The 25,799-nt window shown below is 47.6% G+C and overlaps 3 protein-coding genes and 2 long non-coding RNA genes across 17 annotated transcripts in view; 3 read left to right on the plus strand and 2 right to left on the minus strand.

The window, feature by feature from the left end:
- HOXB3 (homeobox B3) overlaps positions 1 to 8,106 on the plus strand; it is a 60,976-nt gene extending 52,870 nt beyond the window's left edge. For 8 of the 13 annotated variants that reach the window (XM_090125244.1, XM_090125240.1, XM_090125243.1 and 5 more), the window contains 3 exons: positions 1,612 to 1,690; positions 3,911 to 4,464; positions 5,489 to 8,106. In XM_090125244.1, the coding sequence (XP_089981370.1) occupies positions 4,029 to 4,464; positions 5,489 to 6,255 (1,203 nt within the window). In that variant the 5' untranslated portion in view covers positions 1,612 to 1,690; positions 3,911 to 4,028 and the 3' untranslated portion in view covers positions 6,256 to 8,106. Of the gene's footprint in view, positions 1 to 469; positions 641 to 1,611; positions 1,691 to 1,822; positions 4,465 to 5,488 lie in introns of those variants that run through there. The other 5 variants (XM_090125246.1, XM_090125250.1, XM_090125249.1 and 2 more) reach the window with 5 other exon arrangements.
- Positions 8,107 to 11,273: 3,167 nt separating this feature from the next.
- On the minus strand, positions 11,274 to 13,855 carry LOC149914980 (uncharacterized). The gene is made up of 3 exons (XR_016459988.1): positions 13,779 to 13,855; positions 12,609 to 13,686; positions 11,274 to 12,394 (listed from the first exon to the last, which is right to left on the minus strand). It is a non-coding gene; the product is annotated as an uncharacterized LOC149914980 (long non-coding RNA).
- On the plus strand, positions 13,264 to 16,806 carry HOXB2 (homeobox B2). The gene is made up of 2 exons (XM_031600785.2): positions 13,264 to 13,654; positions 14,909 to 16,806. Exons 1-2 carry the CDS (start codon positions 13,267 to 13,269, stop codon positions 15,490 to 15,492), a joined length of 972 nt encoding a protein of 323 aa, XP_031456645.2. The 5' UTR covers positions 13,264 to 13,266; the 3' UTR covers positions 15,493 to 16,806.
- A 371-nt stretch (positions 16,807 to 17,177) lies between these two features.
- On the minus strand, positions 17,178 to 25,208 carry LOC149914981 (uncharacterized). Its single transcript, XR_016459990.1, has 2 exons — positions 25,096 to 25,208; positions 17,178 to 17,559 (listed from the first exon to the last, which is right to left on the minus strand). It is a non-coding gene; the product is annotated as an uncharacterized LOC149914981 (long non-coding RNA).
- On the plus strand, positions 23,595 to 25,309 carry HOXB1 (homeobox B1). The gene is made up of 2 exons (XM_031600792.2): positions 23,595 to 24,283; positions 24,984 to 25,309. The coding sequence occupies exons 1-2, from the start codon at positions 23,677 to 23,679 to the stop codon at positions 25,307 to 25,309; spliced, it is 933 nt and encodes a 310-aa protein (XP_031456652.1). The 5' UTR covers positions 23,595 to 23,676.
- Positions 25,310 to 25,799: the final 490 nt, after the last annotated feature.

Genomic DNA, 25,799 nt, shown 5'->3' on the forward strand with positions numbered 1-25,799 from the left:
TCCCCCTCGCCCCCCGCCCTCCCCGTCGCCTGGATTCTTTTCGTTATTATTTTAATCCTAGCCAAGCATCGCATAGTTAAAAGGGGGGTGAGAAGGGGGGGGGGGGGGGGGGATGAGGGGGGGGGTGTTGTGTTCAGCTTTTCTTTCTCTCTCTTTTTTTTTTTTCCTCCCTTCTCCTTTCCCTTCTTCCCCTTTGCTGTGGTAAAGCAGAGGCCATTGTTATCAGTGAGCAGAGCGTACCAGTCTATAGGGCAACCAGAACCTCGGGGTTTGTCCATTCAAAGCCCTCAGCTTTTCCGCACATCTTGGAAGCTGGAAAGCATCTTGATTTTTCCACCCCCCCCCCTCCCCAAACGGAGACAGAGAGACAATTTGAGCTGCCGTAACCGAAAGCTCCACTGGCTGAGCCCCCTCCCCCCTGTTTTTTTTTTTTTCTTCTTTTTTTTTTTTTCCCCCTTTTTTTTTTTTTTTTTTAATACATCCATCCATCCATATGCCGGATTTTCTTCCCCCCCCTCTCTCTCGTATATTCCTTTAACGTTTTTTAAAGGAAGGGGGTCATTCCTTGCTTATTGATTGCGTGGATGCTGGATGTGAAAATATATTATGTCTGCCCGTGCTTTGCTCGTCAGAGACTAAGGTAAGCCGGACTCAAATAGGCTATCACTTTGTGAATGGCGGAGTATATGTCCCAATGATTTATGACCATATGACTCCAATCTCGGTTCAAGAAGAGTTCACAAGCTTTAAGCTTCCTTCCACGCAGAGTCTCTTTTGCAGCCCTCATCCAGGGCCCTTTTTTTCCCCCCCCCCACCCCACCCCATCCCCCCCACTACCCCCGCTTTACAACTGGGGAGTTCTGGTTGGGGTGAAGCCGGGCGGTGGTGGGGGGGGAGGCGGGGGGGGGGGAGGAGGAGGGAAGGAGGGGGAAAATTTTTAGGAATGTGTCTCTATTTTTTTGCAGGCAGATCCATTTGCGAGGCGGTAGCTGAGATTTGAGGTCTTTTTTTTTTTTTTTGTTTTGGAACAGCCGACTTACGGTGGTGGAGGGCACGTTTAGGATCTTTATGATTAATAATAATTGCGATGAAAGCCGGGGGAGCAGCTCCTGCTCTCCCGGCTGTGGGAAACGTACCTTGGGAGAGGGGGGCGGGGGGGGGGGGGGGCGGGGAGGGGAAAGACCCCTCTCTTCTTCTTCACAAACAGGCAGGTTGTGAATTTAGGGTTTCCAACATGGAGGGAAGGGGTTTTTTTACAGCAGGATACATCCGCCTTCCGTTTCTTTTCTCCTCTTCCCCCCCCCCCCCCCGTCCTCGAGAGCCCCGTTTCTTCTCGCAGCCCTCCCTCACCTTTACCTTCCCTCGATTTTTATTATTCTTTCGGAGGATGAGGAGGGAAAGGAGGCAGTGATAAAAATCTCAACACCTTCGCACTCCAAAGTTCTGGGCAAGGAGTTTGTGCTTAAACGTTCCCTTCTCTCGAAGTGAAAGTTGGAGCTCTACGAATCACCCAACGCGGATCCAGCCCGCCTTTAATTGGAACAGGAGAGAATCGAATATTTATTATTCCTCCCGAGATTTTTATTTATTTCATTTTTTTTTTTTTAAAAGCCGACAATCCCTCGGAGTCAATAATTAAGGATCGCGGCCGTCCTCGGCGAAGATAAATGAGCGGCGTTTGAGAGATGAGGTACAAAGCGAACCTTCGGCGGATGCCACGAGCGAAAAGAGCCGTTGGGCGAATGGGGATCGTAAATTTCTTTTATGGACGTTTCCAAAACAAAACCCAAAGAAATCGCTGTTATTTTTAGCTGCCTTTTTTTTTTTTTTTTTTTTTTTGGCCGAGCCTCCCCGCTCCGTTTTGCTTTTGGTTTGTTTTGTGTTGTTGTTGGGTTTGGTTTTGTTTTGCTTTTTTCTTCTTCTTCTTCTTCTTCCTTAAGAATCCTATGGCAGACAGGAAGGCCTTGGAGAAATTCCCACCTCTGCCCTTCCAGACGATTTCAGCAAACCTATTCATAAGAAAGGCGCTGCTGTTTGCTAATTAATTCCCGGCTTCTCAGCCAGGGTAGAGGAGTTTACTTTTTAATAAGACTTATTTATCATGCCGAGGGAACCGAATGAGAATAACTCCCAGCAAGGACATCACTCTCGCCGCAGACAATAATACATCTCGGCGGAAGATGCAATACAGATCTGGGAATGCATAAAGGATTTAATCAGTGCAAAAAAAGCCAAACAGTCCCTTCGTGGGCACTTTGTCTGCGGCCGTGTTAAAAGTAGATGGGGGTTTCGTCTGTCGTGAGAGAGGAGCTCAGCAGCCGGGGAAGGGAAGGGAGGAAAAAGCTCTTATTTATTACCGAGCTGCGGCTGCTGTCAAACCCCAACGCTCGGATCTATCGCGTGAGACTTTTTATCTCCACCGAGTTTATTTTGTTTTATTTTAGAGGAACGGAGAGCCCGGGCTCAATTAAAGATACGGTAGATACAATTAAATATACAATGGATATCTTTTTTTTTTTTTTTTTTTAAGTACAGTGGCTCCTTGCCAACTCCGAGCTGCAGAGAGGAGCCTCTGCCTTTTCTAACGATGTTTGCCGTCTGATTCATCCTTACCCATCAGATTATTTTCTGCTCAAGATGGTTTTCGTATTTTTTAAGGGTGTTTCTCCTCCGTCTTCGTGGTGGAGAAAGTTTATGCTTTGAGAGAAGAGAAAGAAAGGGAGAAAAGCGTCGGAGAGAGGGAGAAAATCATAAACAGGAGGGAAAAAAGGGAAGGGAGGAGGATGGACATGAAGAGAGAAAGAAAAGAGAAAGGTTTCATTTTGTGATCCGAGGTTTTGCAGTGGGTTTTTAGACTTCCAGAGCTTGGACTGAAAGAGGGAGGAATGCTAAAATACCAAAGGGTTACAAAGTTAGGAGCAAATGGTCCGGAGATGCGTTTGTTGTTTTCTGAGGGGGGGGGAAAAAAAAAAACCAACAGCAATCAAAGTGGTTTTGGAATTACATCTCGGCAGCGGCATTTCCAGATTCAATACTGATGAGGGTGAAGCAGTGCAGTGAATTGGTGTGTTTTCTAAATACAACCTGTGCTGCCAGAGAGAGAGGAGGGGGGGGGGGGGGGTTGGCTGACAAACAGGCCAAAGGAAACACATTCTTGAATTTGTGCCCTTGCTTCAATCTGCTTCAAATATTTGCTCTGAATTCCAAAGACATTGTGAGTCTCTGAGTAAACAGCAAATTGAGCCAAGTGTGTCAGGACAGGGCTACCTGCATAGGGCATATCAAGGCTTTGCTGTTTTCCAATTAAAAACAAACAGAGCAGAGAATGGCCCTACCCTAAACTTAGTGCACTTTTCTGACTCCGTAACATCCTGCTGGTTTTTCTGCCTGATTTGAATAGGTCGGGGATAGGAAGGCCAGAGTCTCGTTCCTCTCGTGGTCGTAGTTAGCAATTATCCATTCTGTAGGCTTGTATTTATGTTAATGTGTGTGTTAGCTGCGTGTGGATCTGCATATATATCCATACACCCCTATCAGTGGATGTATGTGTGAATGCATGCGTGTATATACTTATACACAGAGAGAAATACGGACCTAAATAGAAGTATTTAGATGTAGCCACGTGTGCTTGCATGTATGTAGTTCTACAACCTTGCTGCTATGCTCTAAGGGAAAGAAAGGGGCAAATAAACAACAGCCAGGAAAAAAAAAACTACCCCCCAAAATCAGCTCAGCACTTTTGCACTGCAACATTTGATGAGCCTTCTGAGGCTGCACACAGGACAAAATCTGCTCAAAGCATCTGTTCACCCTGTTCTGCAGAACCCTATTCATGTCATGTGCCTTTCAGGCCCCAAGATGGATTCATAGGCTGGGTACTATTATTGTGTGTTTTCTCCTAACCTTTCAGGTCAGCTTCCAATAGACAGCTGGAAACGGCCTGTCACGTGGCCTTGGGGTGCCAATGTTCTGCCATAGGGGTGTCAAGACCCTGGTAGCTGGAAAAATCATTTTGGGGTATCCTGGAGATGCAGAAGACAACGTACTACGAAAGTTCCACTCTCTTTGGGGGTTATTCCTATGGGAGCACCAATGGCTTTGGCTACGAGGGCCCCCAGCAGCCTTTCCAACCGGGTTCCCACATGGAGAATGACTTCCAGAGGTCTGCCTGCTCCCTCCAGTCCCTCGGCAACACGACCCAGCATGCAAAAAGTAAAGACCTGAATGGGAGCTGTATGAGGCCGAGTTTGCCCCAGGAACACCATCCGCCTCCGACTGTTTCACCAACCCCAAACCCCACCACCAACAGCACCAGTAGCAACAGCAATAACCAGTCAGGGAGCAGCAAAAGTGCCCCAAGTAAAGCCAACCTCAGTGCAAACTCCAGTCTCACCAAGCAGATTTTCCCCTGGATGAAAGAATCGAGGCAAAACTCGAAACAGAAAAGCAGCTCCCCTAGCACAGGTACACCGTTCTTCTTTTGTGAGCATCTCTTTTTCCTAAATTGCCGGGTAACAAAGAGCCACGGGGTCTTGTTTAGAGGAAGGATGGGGGGAAAGAATGCAGAGAGGATGCAGATACTGGGCACGACCCACACCCCATGGCCTTGGTCCATCCCGCATTGCTGGCTGAGAACACTTGGCTTATCCTACAACAACCAGAGCACGGCAGGGAGGTACAACCAGGCAGCTGAATAGGGCCACTGCCTGACTATGCAGATACACACAGCCCAAAATGTACACCCACCAATTACCCAGTGATGCTGAAGCTGAGTGCTTGTTCTCCTCCTTCCCCCTGCCTCAGACACGGCAGTGAACACGGTGTATGTGTGCACATAGGGAGCATATGCATAAATTGGTGGATATTTTTGCATGCACGCATCTCTAATGCAATCAAGAAAAAAAAAAAAAAAAAAGATCAGTGTGGAAATGGCACCTTTGTGACAAATGCATTTGGATAAACTTTGCAGCACACACTTCACTGTGTTAATATCACATATCCGTTTTGCAAGTGCTTATAGTACAAAAATATCAGCATAAATAGAATCTGGCACTTAACAGTGTGTGTGCAACTAGTTCTGTTACACAAATACGAGGCACAAACAAGACGTGCATGCGTGTGTCTTCATACTTCTGCAAACAAAGTACCTTCCAACACTGCCCCACGTTAATATTAATTGGCTTCACAGTCGCTGCCCCCCTGCCAAAGATTATTTTCTCAAAATTATCTGTTGAAAATAATCGACTCCTAAATAAATGGCCCTGGAATCCTTTTCTACATGACATGATCAAATTTTCATAAACCAGGGGCAGCTTTGGAGAACAGAACTCTTAATAAATGACATGATTATGGAGTGCAGGCTAATGCAAAGGGGTGAGGAACGGGGGGAGGGGGGTCGAGCTCTCGTGCCTGTTCCAGGATTTATTAAGAAACGATGCATTCAATTTCTGCATGTAAGTAATTATCTTTTATTTCATTTCACGGCCAGCAGAAACCTGCAGCGGCGAGAAAAGCCCTCCAGGCTCCTCGGCCTCCAAGAGAGCCCGCACAGCTTACACCAGTGCTCAGCTGGTGGAGCTGGAGAAGGAATTCCATTTCAATCGCTACCTTTGCCGGCCCCGACGCGTGGAGATGGCCAACCTGCTGAACCTCAGTGAGAGGCAGATCAAAATCTGGTTCCAAAACAGGAGGATGAAGTATAAGAAAGATCAGAAGTCAAAAGGGATGGGATCTTCCTCTGGAGGGCCTTCTCCTACCGGCAGCCCCCCCCAACCCATGCAATCCTCCGCCGGGTTTATGAACGCCTTGCACACCATGAGCAGTAACTATGATGCCCCTTCCCCACCTTCCTTCAATAAGCCCCACCAAAATGCCTATGCCATGTCAACTAACTACCAAAACCCCATCAAAGGCTGCCCCTCCCAACAGAAGTACACCAACACGGCCCCCGAGTACGACCCCCATGTGTTACAAGGGAATGGGGTGACCTACGGGACTCCAAGCATGCAGGGAAGTCCCGTCTACGTTGGAGGTAACTACGTGGACTCTCTGCCCACCTCTGGCCCATCCCTTTATGGCCTCAATCACCTCCCACATCACCAGGCGGCCAACATGGACTACAACGGGCCCCAGCAGATGCCTCCAAGCCAACACCACGGACCATGCGAGCCCCATCCCACCTACACAGACCTTTCCTCGCACCACGCATCTTCTCAGGGCAGAATCCAGGAGGCCCCCAAGCTGACCCACCTGTGATCGGGAGCAGGGATGGGTTGGAGTGAACTGGATGGCAACCAACGCATGAGTTGGAGGGGGCACGGGGCAGGACGACCTTCAGAAACATTTGTGTTGAGGTGTTTTCTTCCTTTCTTCACTTAGGCAAGTTCTACCAAGATGTTGAGTTTGCCAGTGTTATTTCCGGGTTCTGTTTGGCACAGTTTCCAAGGGTTTTGGTATTTAATGTCTAAAGCATTTCTCTCTCTGAAAAGATTTACCTCCTGTGTGTCAACACAAATGTTTCTGAAGTGGCTTTGGGGAAGTTTTATGGGAACCTAACAGGTTTTTAGCAGCAACACCCTTAATTTCCAAACCCGGGGCAGATTATCACTGATAATTCTTGGTCAATGGAAAGCAGATGGCCAACCAAACCTTTACAGTTGGTGCCTCTGCATCTACACCTGGCTACACAGGTTAGCCCAAGGGATGCACGAGAAATCTGCCCTCCACTTCAGTCCTCAAGAGCTTTGTGCTTTCCTCCCCAGCCTCCAGAGGCAGGGCATCCTTCTTCTCTGAGTTAATTCCCACCAATCCCCACACAAAAGGCAAATATACACACCTGCCAACACGTGGGATCCACGCTCTTCCCCTCCCTTCCACGCCTCCCTTCTCAAAAATAATAATTAAAAATAGAAAAGAAAATGAGAGAGGCGTAAGAATTGCAAAAAGATTTAGGAAAAGTGTTTCTCAATTGCCTAAAACCCCACCAACAGGAACGGCAGCCCAAAGAGAGGAAGAAAATGTTGACAGGTCTGAATATTTTTCCACCTTTGCCACAGATGATGTGAAGTTTGCATTTGATGATACCAGGGTTTTTGTTTTTTGGGTGGTTTTTTTTTTTTTTTTCTTCTTCCTTAGGGTTCATTAATAGAAAAGCAATCTTAAGACTTAGAAGTCCTATGCTTCTTTCCTCCTCTTCTCTTGACCTTACGTGAAAACAGGGTATATTTGAACAAATGGAATGTCCTCCAATGGAAGCAGAAGTGAATGGATCTCTAGGATTTGCTAATGCTTTATTGTTTGGACATCTTTGTTGCACTTAGAGTTTACATATAATGGGTATAAAAACAACTTTGAAGGGCGTTCATTGAACTCAGTCGAGACGTCCTTCAATAGGTGTGTGTTCTGGTGAACATTCATATATATTTATTGGTTATAGCCAGTTTAAAATATTTTCCTTTTTGTATTATTTATCCCCGATATTATGTATTTATATGAGGAACAACAACAGCAGCAACAAAAAAAAAAAGAATCAAATTGTACTTTTTTAGTATTTACTTGTTATAAAGGACGTTGTGTTTCCTTGTCATTGTACAACAAGCTTATTTTAGTTACTGTAATTTAGAAAGACGAGTAGTTTTATGTTACCTTCGTACTTATGAATAATGTAATTAGTTCTACTGGAGGCATGAGAGCAGAACCAGACTGTAATTGTATAGTCCTGAATTAGAAGAACTATAGCTAATCCCTCCCTCCCATCTTGCCCCTCCTCTTTGGAGATCTTTCTTTGTTCTTATAGTAGTTATTTTATTTCCTTGCTTAAGGGTTGTCTGTTGAACAATTCTTGAATAAACTTTCTGTTATCAATTTCATCTCGTCCTAGCGGTTGGATTTAAAAGCAGGAAGAGGAAAGGGATAAAGGATAAAGGAGAAGGAAAAGGAAAAAGGAAACAGGGAAAAGGAAAAAAAAAGGAAACAGGGAAAAAGGGGAAAGAGGGAAGAAAAGATATAAGGAAAAAGGGAAAAGGGGAAAAAAAAGGAAAAAGGTAAAAAAGAAGAAAAAGGGGAGCAGAAAAAAGGGAAAAGGAAGAAGAAGATGAAGAAGAAAAAGAGAAAGAGAAAACAGAAAGAGAAAGAGAAAACAGAAACAGAAAAAAGAAAAAGAAACAGAAACAGAAAAAGAAAAAGAAAAAGAAAAAGAAAAAGAAAAAGAAAAAGAAAAAGAAAAAGAAAAAGAAAAAGAAAAAGAAAAAGAAAAAGAAAAAGAAAAAGAAAAAGAAAAAGAAAAAGAAAAAGAAAAAGAAAAAGAAAAAGAAAAGAAAAAGGAAAAGAAAAAGGAAAAGAAAAAGAAAAAAGAAAAAGAAAAAGAAAAAGAAAAAGAAAGAAAAAGAAAAAGAAGGAAAAGAAAAAAAAAGAAAAAAGAAAAAAAGAAAGAAAAATGAAAAATGAAAAGGAAGAGAAAAAAGAAAAAAGAAAAAAAGAAAAAGAAGGAAAATAAGAAAAAGGAAAAAAGAGAAAAAAAGGAAAAAAGGAAAAAAAAGAAAGGGAAAAAGGAAAGGAAAAGAAAAAGGAAAAGGAAGAGAAAAAAAGAAAAAGAGAAAAAAGAAAAAGAAAAAAAGAAAAAGAAAAAGAAAAAAGAAAAAGGAAAAAAGAAAAACGAAAAAAGAAATAGAAAAAGGAAAAAAGAAAAGGGAAAAAGAAAAAGAAAAAGAAAAAGAAAAAGAAAAAGAAAAAGAAAAAGAAAAAGAAAAAGAAAAAGAAAAAGAAAAAGAAAAAGAAAAAGAAAAAGAAAAAGAAAAAGAAAAAGAAAAAGAAAAAGAAAAAGAAAAAGAAAAAGAAAAAGAAAAAGAAAAAGAAAAAGAAAAAGAAAAAGAAAAAGAAAAAGAAAAAAAAGAACAAGAAGGAAAATAAGAAAAAGGAAAAACGAGAAAAAAAGGAAAAAAGGAAAAAAAGAAAAAAAAAGAAAAAAAAAGAAAGGGAAAAAAGGAAAGGAAAAGAAAAAGGAGAAGGAAAAGGAAAAAGAAAAAAAAAAGGAAAGGAAAAAGAAAAAAATTAAAAGGGGAGGAAAAAGAAAAAAAGGGAAAGGAAAAGAAAAGGAAAAAGAAACAAAAAGAAAGAAAGAAAGGAAGGAAGGAGAGAAACGAAAGCGCTGCAGTCCAGGCCGGGGAGCGGAGCGGCCCACGCCGTTCGCAAAGGCCGAGATTTGGGGCCGCCCCGCTCCGCGCCCCCCCCGCACCCGCGGTCACAAAGCGGGGTCACGTGGCGCCGAGGCCGGGCCGCCATTGGGCCGTAAATGAAAACAAAGGAAAATGATTAATCACGCACAAAATATTATTACTAATAAAAGGAAAGGGCCCGAGTTTCCACGCAGGGATTTTAAACGGGATTTGCGGTGCGTGCACACGCATCCATGCACGCGTATGGGGACGGTCACGCGTGCACAAGCACCAACACGAGTATCTTCATGCAAGCACGCTGGAAATTGTCATTAAGAGAAAGAAAGCTGCTGTGAAGGGCTGCGCTGTAGGATCCAGCAATGGGGGGAGCAGCCCTTGGCAGCAGCGAGGATCACACAGCTCAAAATTCGGGTTTTTATGCTCCAAAGCCTTAAGAAAAAACTTATATGAAAGCAGCGAGGAGAAATTGTCAACGGTTTACGGGCTGGTTCGGACAGTAATATAAGTTTTATGGCTCTGGAAAGTAGGGTGGGGGGAGCTGATGTCAGACTGGAGATGCTCCGACGTTGGGGGATATGGAGGGAGGGAAAGGCTGGGCAGGACTTAACCGCTGTGAGTGTGTGTAAATGTGAGTGTGTGCCCTGCCCGTGGTTTTGCACACAGGTTTGCACACTCAGGAGCAGCCGTGGGTGTCTGAATAACCCCAACCCCCCTCCCCAAGTGAAATTGTGGAGAGGAGAGAGATTTCCATGAGAAACGATCTCTTGTTTCTTCCTCTCTCTCTCCGATCTCGCTTAATAAATGAAGTTCCAGGTTAATAATTATAACCTTCGCGCAATAATAAATAGCGGTATAAAAGAAAGACAGGGCTTGTTTTTCTCCCAAGACCTGTTCTCGGTTCTGCCCATCCATGCAGAGAGCAATTTACCATTCGAGGATACTATAATTTAGAAGCATAAAAGCGTGCAAGCGCTGATCGGGATCGGGATAAATAAAAGGCTCAGGCAGTGGCTTCTCCCCCCCCCCACCCCCCTCGTTTGCTGAATACCATTTTCTCGATCCCACAACCCAATAGGGTTTTGTATCAGGGTTCCCCAGCATCGAGTTAAGGATCCTTAAGGAGAACTCAAGGCGATGCTCGGGGCAAGGAAGCGCTTTTGCTTTTTCCTCCCGCTTCTTCACGGACTCCTGCAAATCTCCGCATCTTCACGTTCCGTTTGGGCCGTTCTAAGAGGGGAGCAGTGATCGCATCTCCCAACCGCCCCCGAGCCGTGGGAATCCCTTCCCATCAGGTTATGTATGCCCTCCCCCCCGAGAGCTCACATTATTTTCTTCGGAGCTCGTGGGAAAAGAGACGGCTCTTTCCTCAAGAGATGCCGTTCTCTTGTTTTGTTTTATTTTGCAGCTTTGGTGTCAGCAAAAGCAGCGGAATCAGCTGAGGACGGCTGGGAAAGAGTTTCCTTTTGCATCCCCAACTCTTTGGCTGCACCGCAGAGAACCGCTCTCAATGACAAAACCCAATTCCTCCACATGCATTTCCATCCAAATCAATAAGAAACGATCCCAAATCAAACTCTGAATTCGTACTTCTGCCCCGATCTGATGAGATTTACGTTTGTTTCCATGAGCGCATAGACGAACTTCAAACATTGAAGGAAACCCTCCTAAACCCCCAAAGCCTTCAATCGAACCTCGTTTTGTATTCGTATCATTCTTTAATTTGATTTTACCCCTTTGCCAAACTAAGCTTGGATCGCTTGGTTCAGCTTCATTATTATGTGGTCCTCTGATTCCCTCCCCACCCACACGGATGCTTGAAGTGACAAAAGTTTCTAGGCTTCTCCCCGTGTGAATGCAGCCTGCCAGTCCTCGCCTACTGCAAAAAATGGGAGAAGTGGAGCTTGAACAAACACATACGAACCATCCCAGCTTCCATTTTGCAGCAGATAACTTATTTTTTTTACTACCCATCCTTCCACCCCAAGAAATGGTTACATTCTACACTTCCCGAATTCAGACACCTGGGTTAAACTTTTTTTCTTTTTTTTGGTTCTTTATTTTGCATTGAGTGACTCCTTTGCCAAAGCCAAAATTCTTTGCTGAGTGCGCCGGGCTGAGCTGTCAAATTCATTCGAGAAAAAAAAAAGAAAAAAGAAAAAGAAGAAGAAAGAAAAAGAAAGAAAAAGATTGATTGTTTCTTCTTAACTGGTTGTGTGGATTTCGGCCACTTTAAAAGAAAGAATCTTCCTGGGAAGTGACTTTTCGCTTTATTTATTTGGTAAACTCTGGAAGTGGAGCCGTTTATTGGCAAGGGGAAACGGGGAGGGAGGAGAGAAATCTAAGATGGGAAGGAAAGAAATGCGATTTCAGAGATATCCATGACCTTAAAAAAACGTTTGGCCTTTAAGGAAAGTGCCAAGGGTCCATTAAGTGTCGCTTTAGAAGCAGAAGGATTACGCTGCTTCTTTACAAGTCGTTTAAGGAGCTAAATCGGGCCGACCTGACTCTACTTGACTTGAAAGCTCACTTGATTTCCTAAGTGCCTCATAGCCGGGTTCAGACAGACCTTCCTGCTGATCAGAACTTCTCAAGCTCGGCGATGTATTTATGGCATTCAAATACCCCCAGGCAGCTCGCCTGCGGTTCGGGCCGCTTTCTTCCCGTCTGCATGCGGGCAATTCGGGCTGGCGGAGCCGCTTTTCCCACGCCTGCATCCCCCTGGGGGGTGCGAACTTTGTGGAGATGAGCAAACGGCAAAGGCAGAGCTGGGCAGAGCTGGCAGGGCCAGAAAGCACCACGCAGCACCAGGCAGTGCTGCCAAGTACCGAGCAGCACCCAGCAATGCAGGTAGAAATGAGCAGCACCCAGCAGTGCAAACAGAAAAGAGCAGCATCCAGCAGTGCAGGTAGAAATGAGCAGCACCCAGAAATGCATGCAGCACCATGGAGCACCTAGCAAGGAATGCAGCACCCAGGAGCACCCAGCAGTGCAAACAGAACAGAGCAGCATCCAGCAGTGCATGCAGCACCCTGCAGTGCATGCAACACCCAGCAGCACCCAACAGTGCATGCAGCACCATGCAGCACCCAGCAGTGCAAACAGAACAGAGAAGCATCCAGCAGTGCAAGTAGAAATGAGCAGCACCCAGAAATGCATGCAGCACCACGCAGCACCAAGCAAGGCATGCAGCACCCAGCAGCACCCAGCAATGCATGCAGCACCTTGGAGCACCCAGCAGTGCAAACAGAACAGAGCAGCATCCAGCAGTGCAGGTAGAAATGAGCAGCACCCAGAAATGCATGCAGCACCACGCAGCACCAAGCAAGGCATGGAGCACCCAGCAGCACCCAGCAGTGCATGCAGCACCCAGCAGCACCCTAGCAATGCAGGCAGAACTGAGCAGCACCAGGCTGTGCAGGCAGCACCATATAGCACCTTGGAGCACCCAGCAGTGCAGGCAGCACCGAGCAGCACCAAGAAGTGCAAGAAATACTAAACAGAACCACACAGCACCCAGAAGTGCGTGCAGAACTGAGCAGCACCCAGCAGCTCAGGCAGCATCAAGCAGCACCATGCAGCACCAAACAGCACCCAGCAGTGCAGGCAGAACTGAGCAGCATCAAACAGCACCAAACAGCACCCAGCAGCCCCAGGCAGTGCTAGGAAGCACCCAGCAGCTCCAGCCAGCATTTCCCTGCCTGCTGGCCCCACCGAACCGCCCTGCAGTTTTCTGCTTGCTGAGGAGCGATGGCAAGGATCCTTTCCTGAGGATTTTCTCTCTCGCCTTTTTTTTTTTTTTTTTTTTTTTTAATCAATTAAAGAAAATAATGCTTTCTGTTTGCCACCAGGCCCCGCCTGCCATTGGCCAGGGGTGGCCACGTGACCAGGAATTGGCTGCAATTTCGCCCCAGTCTCGAGTTTAATAGAGCAAGGTCCCCATACGCCTGTATTATCAGCAATATAACAATTATAAAAAGCCCGAGAACCATCATCATCACTGCCATAAAGACTGAGGCCCTTAGATTTCTTCCTCTCTTCCCCTCCTCCTTCCTCCCCCCCTCCCGCTTTTTAAACCCTGGGCCCTGGAAAAGCCATGAATTTTGAATTTGAGAGGGAGATCGGGTTTATAAATAGCCAGCCTTCGCTCGCAGAGTGCCTGACGTCTCTTCCCGCTGTCCTGGAGACATTTCAAACTTCATCAATCAAGGACTCGACATTAATTCCTCCTCCTTTTGAGCAAACCGTCCTCAGCCTGAATCCTTGTTCCAGCAACCAGGCAAGACCGAGGAGCCAAAAAAGAGCATCCCATGGCCTGCTCCAGCCTCAGCCTCCGGCACAGCCCGGCCCATTGGCAGCGGAATTCCCCTGGATGAAAGAGAAGAAATCGTCCAAGAAATCCACCCAGGCTCCATCCTCGTCTTCATCTTCTTTCCCCCCATCATCTTCCTCGGTGCCGATCCCCGCCGCAGGATCTCCTGCAGGTTCGTATAATGAGGGGCTGAGGGGGTGTTGGCTGAAATCGGAGAGGATCCGAATTATAAACAATCCCCGTCCCACCAGCAGCCCTATTCCCCCCCTCCCCCCCCAGCAGACTTTGCCCCTCACCTCTCCCAAACTGTGTCACGCAATAAAATACACCGCAGCAATGTACACAGCCGGGGAAGGGGGGGTATGAAAGGGGGGGAAGAGGAGGGGGGGGGGGGGATTTATACTGCCTCCTCCCCCCCTGCAAATAAAAGAGCAATTTGCTGCAACTTCTGCGAAAGCGAAGAGGGAGAGATTTCCGGGGAAGCCGGGTTTTTTATTAGCTACAGAGGGAGGATTTGGCAGCTGAGCCACGGCTCCATTTTCTTGACTTCCCCTGCCAACCTCGAATTCTTTTACAACCTACAGGGGGAATTAAAAAAGGAAAAAAATAAAAAAATAAAAAAAAAATCGAACGAAAGAAGAGCGGAAAGGGAAAAGAAAGACGGGTGGGTAACGAGGGGATTGCTGCGGGCAAGATGAGGAGGCAGGAGAGCGAACTCCCCGAGCATCCAAGGCAGTGGGAAGAGCCAGATCCCTATTGCAAAAATAAACGAACGCATAGATAGGAACACCCAACCCCCCCCCCCAACCCTCGGATAAATGAATGTCTTCCCTCCGAGGCTCCCTTTGGATAGAGAGCTCGGCAGACCCGGCCAGGGATCCTCCTTCCCCCGGGACAAAATGTTCGAGGCGCAATTCTCTGCTTGGGTATTTTTGTAGCACCACCGTTCAGGTAAAAGAATGTTCAGGCAGAAGGGCGGATATCAGAGCTCATTGATCAGATAAGGCAGGAATAATGAAATCAAAGCTCCGCAGAGTCAGTCCTTATCTACTAGCTTTAAAACGGTAAGAAAAAAAAAATTAAAAAAAAAAAGAAGAAAAAGGGAAGGAAAGGGTCGAAATTCCCCGTATCTGAAAAGAAGGCAGGGAAGGAAGGTGTCTGAAGGGAGAGGTCAGGGAGCAAAATCCTTTCTCCTCCTTGGGACAAGGCTACAAGAAGGCGATTTCCAACCCTTATCCCGTTGGAAGAGAGCAATTAAACATTTATTTTCTTTCGTAGCGGCTCCCCAACCACACCTCCCCCCTATGGGTACCGTGGGGGCACGCTGCGCTCTACCCGTGGTGAGGGGGGGGGGGGCGTCTCCATCCCTTCCATCCTCTCCCCGACCCCGCTCCCTCCCCGCAATGTGAGGTTTTGTGTGTTTAAGACACGCAGGGGTTGGCAGACAGCAGCGGTTCTAGGCGGCTCCGGACAGCTTACACCAATACTCAGCTCCTGGAGTTAGAGAAAGAATTCCACTTCAACAAATACCTCTGCAGGCCCCGTCGGGTAGAAATTGCTGCTTTACTCGATCTAACCGAACGACAAGTTAAAGTATGGTTCCAGAACCGCAGGATGAAGCACAAAAGGCAAACACAATACAAAGATCCCCCCGACGGGGACATCGCCTACCACGGCCTGGATGAAGGCAGCGAAACTACGGATGAGGCCGAGGAAAACCCCTTGTTGGGGTCGTGCCCGGGGCCGTACCGGGGTGCGCAACCCGAGCAGCCCCGCAGCCCTCGGGGCACCGATCGGCCCGGCCCCCCCCCCTCGGATCTCGGCTTTCCCGAGAGCCAGGGTTCGCCTTGGTTGCCGGAACTCAGCATCCTTTCGGCAGAATCTTGTTTGCAGCTTTCCCCCGCTCTTCAGGATTCCTTAGAGAGCCCCCTCCATTTCTCGGAGGAAGATCTGGACTTTTTTACCAGCGCACTTTGTACTATAGATCTGCAACACTTCAATTTCCAATAGCGGTTCTCATTTGTCTCTATCTGGTTTTTTTTTGTTTTTTTTTTTTTGTCCCTTTCTGCCCCACCCCGAGATGCTTCAGCTCTTCGAACGAGAGGGGCTCACCCTAAAAACAAACCCAAATCATCCCCCATTCAATCACCAATCGGACATTTTAAAGCTCTTCACTTTGAGGGACCCGAATCGCTGCCGCAGTATTTATTTTAGAAGGCTCATATAAAAGAGCTTTTTAAATTGAAAATATAAATTAGGTGCTAAATGATAGGCTTTTTTTCCTTATTTATTTTAAAGGAAGCACCCAATAGTTTCCATGCGCATCAGAGATGACCGCCCTCGAGAGAAAACAATTGTGAACCCTTCAAGCTTTCTCAGGAATCAGAATGAGACTTTTAGATTTCTTAAGGAAATAATAATGAGAAAAAAAAAGAAAAAAAAAAAAAAAACAGAGGAATTTTCGTTCCTCCTTTTTAAGTTTTAGATGTAGATTATTTATTCAAATCCTTTAATAGCAAATGGCAAATTATTTATTGTACATTATTTTCATAGAGGAAATAAATGCCTTTATAAAAGCGAGGGAAGCGCGTTGCTGAGTGTTTCGTTTGAAATGGTTGCTTGGCCTGAATCAATCTCCTTCCCTGATCTGCAGCAATTTGATGTCTGTTGGTGTGCATTGAAAGAGGAAAGACAAAGGGAATCGTCGCAGCCAACAAGCTTCGCGAGTCGGAGCTCGCGTTTTCTTTCAGCGCCGTTCATAACAATAATAATAATAATTTATTATTATTATCATTGTGGCGATTTGGGGAAAGGAATCGAAGAGGGGCGTTGGTTTCCAATGATTCCCGTTGGGTTTTTGTCAGTGGGTGCGGGGCACAAAGGCAGCGAGCGCAGCCCCCGCACATTCCGTTCCCGCATCCCACGGCTCTCCCAGCTCTGCAGCAGCAAATGCCGACGAGAGGAGATTATCGGCGTTATCAACGTCCTGGTCAGGCAAAAAATAAAGAAGGAAACGCCGTAAAGGGTTTCGGATGGGTACAAAATGTGGGTGACAGCATTTTGATCAACACAAAAATGTTATAGAGGGGGAAGAGATGAGCCAGAAAGAGGCCTTTCTTTTTCTTTCCTTTATTTTTCTTCCCTTTCTTTTTTTTTTTTTCCTTTTTTTTTTTTTCCCTTTTCTTCCTTTCCTTTCTTTTTTTTTTTCCCTTTCTTTTTCCTTTCTTTTTCCTTCCTTTCTTTTTCTTTCTTTTTTTTCCTCTCCTTTCCTCCACGAAAAACCAAACCCCATTGATGTAGCCCGGCCTGGTAAATCTGTTGTCTCCATCCACAACGATTTGTGCTGCTGCTCTCTCCCGGTTCGCAGCTCTCTTTCCGAAAGCTTTCTCTCAACGTGCAATTTTAAACACAAAACTCATATATCAAGGAGGGAGGGCGAGGCAGAGGGGGTGGGGGAGGCTTATGAATGAAAAGGGGTCAGCGCAGGAATCAATCGCGGTGACACCCAAAATAAATCATATTACGTCTTTGCTAAGTCACCGGTGTTTCCTCGCATACGGCAGAAATTCGGCGGCCGTGTCGGAACGATGGGAAAACAGAGAGGAGAACCAAGGGGGGGGGAATGGGGGGGGGATGGAGGGGCGGCTCTGGGGCGGCCGGAGCTGAGCGGAGCAGCGGGGCTCGACCGTTTGCTGTACCGCTGGGGGCCGTAGAGGGTTGGGTCGGATGCTGTCACCCCCCCTCACCCCCTCTTTAAGGATATGGGAAACTCGTGTGCTCCCCTCCGTGTTTTAATTCGTATGAAGAGCATCACAGCCAGGCTTGTTTCCAACAGCGATGGAAAGGAATAAAACGAAAGAAAGAAAGGAAAAAAATAAAAAAAAAAACCGCCCTCGACAGATGTTTGCGAAATTGCTGTTCGAAATGCTGGATGATCGCTTCCCGTCGGAACAAAGGGAGGTTGGTTTGAAGGCCGCCTCTTCGTTTCTATCCGACATCTCTACCCTTCTTTCCCAACCGAACGAGCGGACGTTTCCATCCTGCTAACACCTCTCTCCGGGATGGTGTATGTTTATACTGAAAATCGAAGTAGACCGCAATTAAAACATGCAAGCGAACGTTACTGAGCATCCTCCCATAACAAAGAGCAATGCCCGATGCCGTCCCAGCCCCCGCACCGCGATCCGGAGCCACGAGGAGGGGGGAGGGGGGGGGTTCAGAGTTGGGGGGGTGGGAAGATCGCAGCCTTACAGAAGGCTATTCATTATCTTTAAGTTTATTTAATATCTCCAGCTTCTGGAACATACTCAGCGGCAGCGTTGGCACTGCCAGACGTTGTCTATCAAAGCGCCATTTGTTCCAGCGCTTTACATATTTCCCCTCTCTCCTCCCCCGCCTCCCACAGCCTTGAATACAGGCTTGTTGAAGGGAGGAAAGGGCCGACCATCAGATGGTCCCTCGGCCCCTCCGAGAGCCCCGCTCAGCCCCCGCTCCGGCCCCAGGGCAGGAGCCGCTCCACCGTGCTTTATTTTGCCTCGTGTGTTTGCGCATCCCACGAAACCTCCCAAGAGAAGGGAGCTCCTCGTTCGCCATAAACACGCACACACACGCACGCACACATCTATCATTTGGCGAATCAATTTCGCAGCGGATTTCCACGAGAGCAGCCGCCCTTCCCGTGTGGAAGGGAGGAGGGGAAGCGAAAGGAGAAGGGGAGGGGACAGCAGGACCAACACCTTCCCCTCCGGGATGCCCTTTAGGGACTGCGAGGGGACGGCCTTCCCCGTAATGTCCACGCAGGGTGGGATGGAGTGGGGCGTGGGGGGGAGGGAGAGGGGTCCCACGAACCCACCGAACAAACCCTGACACCTTATCAATACAAATCTCTAACGAGGGGCCTTCTGCAGATCGTAATGACTTCACAAAGTTGCTGCAGGTCTGGAAAGCATGCCAGTCACAGCCACAGATCAATTCTACACCCACGGAAAGTGACTTAATAAATGGAACCTCGCCAGTTATTATCCTTGCTAACAGCAGGGCCCTTCTTATTTGTCCTAATTAGCAAGACTGAAATGTCGGAGGAAAGAAGGGGAATATTCAATAAAATCTAAATTATTGAATGACTGTAAGATTTCGCCATTAGTTCAGCCATTCTTTACCTTCTTCAAAATGTCAAACAAATGGGGAATGCATATTTGCAACCCTGCCCTTCTGTTCCGTGCAACTGGAGGGCATACATTAAGCATATTAAGCGTATTCAGCTCTTGATCGTTGTCAAAACACTGCAATTGCCTCACGATTATTAAGCTCGAAATATGCAAATGAGATGTGCTCGCACGTGTTGTAGGGATGCTAAAGTAATATTTATCTTGCGCTGGGCTAGTCTGGGGATGTGTTTGCTAAAGAGCTACTTGAGGCCTTGAAGATGCTGAATTAAGCCATTAGAGCCATGGGAAAGCTCAAGGTGGAAAACCTTCTGTGCAGGAAAGAGTGGCAGGAGCAGAAACTCTAAAAGTTAACTTCTGTGTGGGAATCACTCCCAGCTCCATCTTGAGTTGCTGATGCCAGACTCCTCTTTTCTGGGAATATCCCCACAGTGACTGTTTTCCCACAGGAATAACAGACTTTTCCAGCATCCCCCTACTGACTGGGGGATGCTTTTCCAGCATCCCCAATGCTCCGTCCCTACCAACGAAAGGAGGTGAGAGAGAGGAACTCCTCATCGTCTTGGCAATCTCGCATCCATCACAGCTTTACCTGCTATTTCCCCCCCTATCTACGTACCACGATAGGGAAAGTGAATGTCGGATCCAGAGAAAACTTCTTTAGGAAACGCTGTGGTCAGTCCAGGTCTCAAGGCTAGTGGAATGTTGTATAAAATGATGCTGGATGATATTAATAATGCTGCCCGACAAATACTAGTGTTGGTGAAGATGTGAATAAAATCATAAAATCAGGCAGTTTTTAAAGGAAGGGTTCAGGAGGAGATGCTCCAGGTCGAGTTTCTGCAGTGCTGAGAAATCGCACAGATTAAAGTAGAACTCAAAGGGTTCGGTAGCCAGCACGGTTCTACATAGGGACAGCGGGTACAGCCCTCATCCCTTCACTGTCACCGTGCTTGAAGGCTGAAATGAAGCTCATTAGCAGGGCGGATGGATTTAAACACGCACACCTATGCCCCGGGGCCCACATAGGCACGGCCGATGCGATTCCCAGGACTGGTTCCCTAAACCCAAAGAGGAGGAGTTTGATCTTTTGGAGTAGATAGAGGTGGGATTAGATGGGGTTGAGCCACACTCAGATGGAGAAATTCAGATATAGGTGTTTCAGGAGACCGAGAACACAAAATATATCTCCCCCCCTCCCCCCCCCGGCTATGTGGGCTCCTGTCCCGGTGCTGCTCTCTCCTGGGCGAGGCAGATAAGAACTGTTCTCTTATCTTAATTGTCCCACGTTCATTTTTCAGCTCAGAGATAGCCCCGTGCTTGTAGTTCATCCCAATGATTCCTTCAGCGTTTCTTCGATCTCCCAAACTTTGAAGCCAGTTTTCCTTGTTAGAACTTCTCCCTCCCCCCCTCCGTTTTTAGATTGCAATCTATGCATCATTTGGACGATGTGGGTCCTTTTTGGTGATAACGAAGTCAGGGACGAACACAAACTTTTAAATCACACAGCCAGGAGCCACCAGGGGCATTTCTTATGCAAGACACAAACTTTCTCCGCAGAAAACTGTATTTATATTCAACTCGAAAGCGAAGCATCTGAAGACTCTGAACGCTCTGGAGCCTTTTGAAGCTCTTAATTTCTGCGTTGCCTGCACAGAACTTCCCCCAGCTCACACACGCAGTCTGTATCACTTCTCTTACAAGGGAAAAATGACGTAGGCGCCTTCAGGAGGTCCTTATCCTTCGTGTCAAGTTCAAAGCAAGCAAAGCATTTCGTAAGAAAGAGCGAAAGCCCCCCCAGAGCGCTGCAGCCTCGAGCTCCGTGGGTTCATTCCATGCCGCTAAAAGGCAGCGCTCACAAAAAAAGCTTCCCTTTAAGATGAAGTCTTCATTTTGTCGGAACAAAAAGACGTGGTTTTCTCCAGAGGATCAAAACCCACATCCTTGTTAGCAGTGAGAGCTGGCTGTGCTCACACCTGGGGGGAGAAGCCCATGGGCTGTCCCAGGATGTGCCAACCAACACCCCGTGCATGAAAACCATCATCAGCTCCGGGGAAAAAACCGCATTATTCTGCTGGTGATGCTCTCGTTCCTTTTCTGCTTCTCAAATAAAGGCCGGGGTTTGTAGCAGAAGCTCCTGAAGGCCTTCAGTCCCGCACAGAATTGGGGGCTGTGGGCTGAGGACATCTGCAAGGCAGCCAAGCAGCTGCCAAAGAAGGGATTTCCTCGTTCTCCCGTCAACCGGACGAACACTGATCTGGACAACACGGTTTCTTTTCCCAGGAATCAACGAGCTGAATCCTTCCCACTTGCCCTCTGTCCTCATCCAGCTCGAGAAGTTCTGTTTCAACCCTTCTGATTGAAAGACAGCAGCACCACTCGAACGGTGCCTTTCTCTCCTCCTCCACACGAGTGAAAATGAAGCAGTAATGAACGGCTAATTAACTCTTTTCGGGGAATAGGAGGCAGAGCTCTGGCAATCTGAGAATTTCCACTTACACGACGTGGATGTTTTGACCACCTCCCCTCTCTCAGCTTTCAATAAAGGGAGTTTTAATGGAACAAATGACGGCGTTAAGTTCACCAAGCGATGGATTGCTACCGATAATCGGGTATTTCTTTCACCTGCGCTTTAGGAAGGGATGGTGCCAAACGGTCTCACACCTTTTTTATAAGGGGAATTAAACCCGCTAATAATAACGACGGTGATTTTCTGTCAGTCCCAGGGCTAAAGGACTAAGAGGAAAACTTGGACAAGTGATTCCCGGTGCATTTGTGCGTTCGCAGCATCTGCAAGCCGTGCGTTTTGGGGAAGCCCGTGTTACTTTAGGGGAGCAGAGCCCCTATGGGGCTGTGCCAGGATTCGGAGTGGCTCTCGGGAGTCCAAGGACCACATTTCACCCCTACTCGGCTCGGATGGTTTGCTGTATTTCATGGCTATAATTTCGATCCCATCCTATGGGATTTTCCCATCCTCAAAAGGAACTGCTTCAGGTCTAAAATCCGGCTTAGTTTTCGTTGAGAGGATTCTTATAGCACAACTTTTTCCTCTATAAGGCCACAGCTGTCTTGAAGCTCCAGAGGACAGCTGTATTGTGATAACATCGAGCATCTCCCTGTATTGCATCAGCAGAGTGAGACCGTGATGCAAAGTTATCGAACAATACGAAACAATGGCTTTCAAGGATGAAATAAACACATATCCTTCTCCTTTTTTTTCATTTCACAGCCATAAATCATCGTGGTGAGCATCGTTTAAATAGAATGTATTCAATTTAAGCGCGAGCACAACATTATATAGAAAGAACTTCTGGAATCAAACTGGAAACCGTATTCTCTTACAAAGGAAATTACATCATAGTTGCTTTGAATCTTCACGATCAGCTTCTGCGCTTTCTCTTGTTTTAGGAAATAAAAATGTATCCAGTTTGAGAGAACGTTTCTAACTTCAAATATTTCCTTCTTGAATTGCTCAGCATCAGCAAAGTCTGCAGAATACATGAATAAATAGAAGCACAGCGGTGGCAATGGTTTCTTCTTCTTCTTTTTATTGGAGGACGAGAGATGCAGTTGTGCAAATCTCACTTTTTCTCTCGGGGACGTTTGAAGATGGGAGGAGGGCTGATGCTATTGCAGTTGCTTAACAAATGCCATCCCAACGGGTTGCATCAGCCACACCAAAGCTCTGCGTTAAAGAACGTGTTTATGCCTTTCAAAGTGAACTTTTGGCCCGATTTAAGGAGGGAGGGGAAAAAAAAAGAGGGGGGGGGGAGGCCTTCCTGGCTCTTCCTAGAGGCTGAATAACCAGTAAATATCCTGACAAGTAACAAATGACTGTGGGCGTCATATTGTTGGGTGCTCTTGTCTTCCCTCTGCTAACAAGTAAATAAATGTTGCCTACCTATGTTTCCATTCTCTGAACAGTGGAGTGGCCGGGCTGAAGTCAATGCCTTTCCACCTACTCATCAGATGAGCTCTGCTAAAGGAAAGCTCCAGGCTCACAACAGGCTCAGGGAGAGGTCAAAGCAGATTCAGTGTAGGAAAGCAGAGCTTGAAGTTGCAGCCCCTAAACCTATCGGTTACAGCCCTTAAAAATCTCTCGTGTTCTCAGAAGTGGATGCAAAGGTACATGGGAGAAAGGATGGATAGAAAGAATTGTGGGGTTAGTAAAGAGACATATGTGATTTTTAGCTCCTCTGCTCCAGTTGCTAAGCTGGGCATGGTGTTTCTCCAACAAAAGACATTCTGTCTTCCTAACTTTATTTCACCACCTCATTAGAATACAGATTTAATTACGTTGCTTTTACCCACACTGGCCCTACACACAAAGCCGGAGTGACGAAATTAAAGCACGTAGAGCGAATTTGTCATAGGAACTTTTAGCCCAGAAAGTTCCAAATAAGTTCAAGCCACTTTTCAAGGGAAAGTTTCGCAATGAAGAAAAGAGCATCCTTTTGTCGTTGGGGCTGTGGAGGGAGGAAGCAGTCAGACCTCCCTACCTCTTTTTCCCTTGTCTTCCTTTCAGGTGAAACTAAGATCGGAGAAAACCTTTTTTAAGTTGAGGAAGGGGAAATTCTGCTGAAATTGGCTAACCACATCGCTCGGGAGCTTTTTTAGCACTTAAAACAGTCGTAGATCATTCTAATTCTTCCCCCAATCCCCTTTTCCTCGTCACCTCCCCGCACCCCACCTCCCTCCTCTCTTTTAAAGTCTTTGAGGAAAGATTTTGACGTATTCGTGTTGTTATCAGATTGATGGGCAGGGTTTGATTGAAACCCCTTTGTCATGTAAATGTCATCTCCTTGATGGATGAGCTCAGAGATGTGACAAACTTCAGGAGCCCCTCGCTCATTGGGTTGGGGGCGGACCACGTGGCCCCCCGCCCCCACCCCAGCCCCACCGAAGGCTCCGGGTTTCGAGGGCCAGCGATGCATGGAAGGAAGTTTTACAGCTTTGACATACTATCTAAAGGTTGTAGGGCAGGCGGAATCCCCCCCAAAACAGGCTGACCCTCCTCCATCAGTGGCAGATGGACAATACTAGGATGAACTCCTTCTTAGAGTATGCAATTTGTAACCGTGGGACGGGCGCCTACCACCATTTAGAGCAAAGCTCCCCTTCCTTCCCCTCTTGCTCAGGTAGCCCCTCCAGTGACACTTTTCATGGAGAAGGGCGCTTCGGTGCTGGGGGCAACGCGGGTTCGGCCGCCCATCTCCCACCGCAGAGCCCCGGCTTTTTCCCCTCCGCCTCCGGGCGCTCCGTGCCCTTCGCAGCCGCTGCCCCGAGTTCCGGCTACCCAACCCAAAACTGCAGCCCCGGCTACGGGCACCACCAGCTTTACCTCGGCCAGCAGGACGCGGATGGCTTGTACTTCCAGGCTGCCGGTTATTCCTCCAGCACCGGACCCCACCTCGGCTCCTTGCCAGAGGGTTATTGCGGTGCCGTAGGGCAGTACCAGCAGCAACAGCACCTTTACGGGCAGGAGCAGCCCGGTTACTTGCCCGGGGTTTACGGCAACCTCTCGCCTTCCCTAAATGAGGACAAAGACCCCGCGTGCCCCTCCGAGCCGTGCCCCAACGCCAGCGCTGCGCGGACCTTCGATTGGATGAAAGTGAAGAGGAACCCCCCCAAGACAGGTGAGTTTGGGGAGCGCAGGGCTCGGCGGGGGGGTTCCCATCCGGGCTGAGGAGAAGTGCGAGGGGAGGGAAAGGGGGGCAGGGCGTTCTGCAGCTCTGCTACGAAATGTTGCCCTCCCCGGGGTTTCTGCTCGAGGTCATTGGGCTCCTTTGCCTGAGGAAGATGCGTTTTTATTCTTATTTTCAAGCTCTATAGAAAAACCAGCTAGCGATTTTTCAGGGACACCTGGCAGAGGGTCCATGAGCTCATTTGCCCTCAGGCCCAACGCAGTTTAAGTCCAGCTCAGAATAGGAAACACTCCCAGTTTCCTGCTTCCTCCACAAAGGTGGCTTCCACCTCCCTCATTGTTCAACATCCTTCTCTAAAACCTTCCTTAAATCCGGAACTTCCCTCCTCTCCCCCACCATCATCCCCCCTCCCCTTCCACTCCTTCCCACGCGCGTTCAAGTTTCATGGCACTTTGCAAGGAGCTGGGATGACCGTTTGCAAGAGAAAGGAGCAACTCTGCAGATCCCGGGGCAGCATTTCCCTCCGGGTTACATCCCTGGAAAGCCAGGGGTGGCTCAGAAGCCGCAAGAGGTGGGGGCCCAACACAAAGCACAAGGGATGCCCCTTCCATCAGACAGCCCCGGGACCCCCAGGCCCATATAGGGCTCTCCTTCTGTTGCTTCTACCCTGTTTTTTTTTTGCTCCTTACAGCCAAAGTGTCGGAATACGGGCTGCTGGGCCAACCTAACACCATTCGCACCAACTTCACCACCAAACAGCTGACGGAGCTGGAGAAAGAATTTCACTTTAACAAGTACCTCACCCGGGCCCGGAGGGTGGAAATCGCCGCTACACTGGAGCTCAACGAAACCCAAGTCAAGATCTGGTTCCAGAACAGGCGAATGAAACAGAAGAAGAGGGAAAAGGAAGGTCTCGCCCCTCCTGCTGCCTCCAGGTCTGCGAAGGAAGCGAGTGAAGCTTCGGATCAGTCCAACTGCACCTCACCTGAGGCCTCTCCCAGCTCCGTGTCCTCCTGAGGACCGGCACAACGATCGGGGCTGCCTTCGAGGGCCGCTGCTCCCCGCTGATCCCCGCAGCCCCACCCGCACAGCCCCGCACAGCCCCGGCCGCACACGCTTCCCTCCGAGCCGCCCCTTCGGCTCCGACCGCATCCACCCGTGCGATGCCCATTCCCCGTTTGCCTTCCTCTCTTAATTTATAGACCCTCCGTTAAACGTTGGACTCCAAAGGAGCTGCCGTGTCCTCGTTTTATCCTTAGCAATAGGCGTTTGTCTCAGGGACGTTTCTCCCTTCTCCCCTTCCCAATAGGAACTGCACTTTCAACTACAGAAACTTGAAAACGAATTTTAGTTCTCTCCCGCTTTAAAGATGCGCACAACGACTTTTGTCCACACGCATCCCGAGTTTGCTGTATTATTCCTCCCCGCGAGATGGTTTAAAAAAAAAAAAAAAGTTCGGGGTGCTTTCTTTTTATTCCCCATTTTATATTTACTCTGTGTATCTCGA

The sequence above is a fragment of the Phasianus colchicus genome, chromosome 26, assembly GCF_987193195.1.
Source record: "Phasianus colchicus chromosome 26, bPhaCol1.hap1.1, whole genome shotgun sequence".
Lineage (NCBI taxonomy): Eukaryota > Metazoa > Chordata > Aves > Galliformes > Phasianidae > Phasianus > Phasianus colchicus.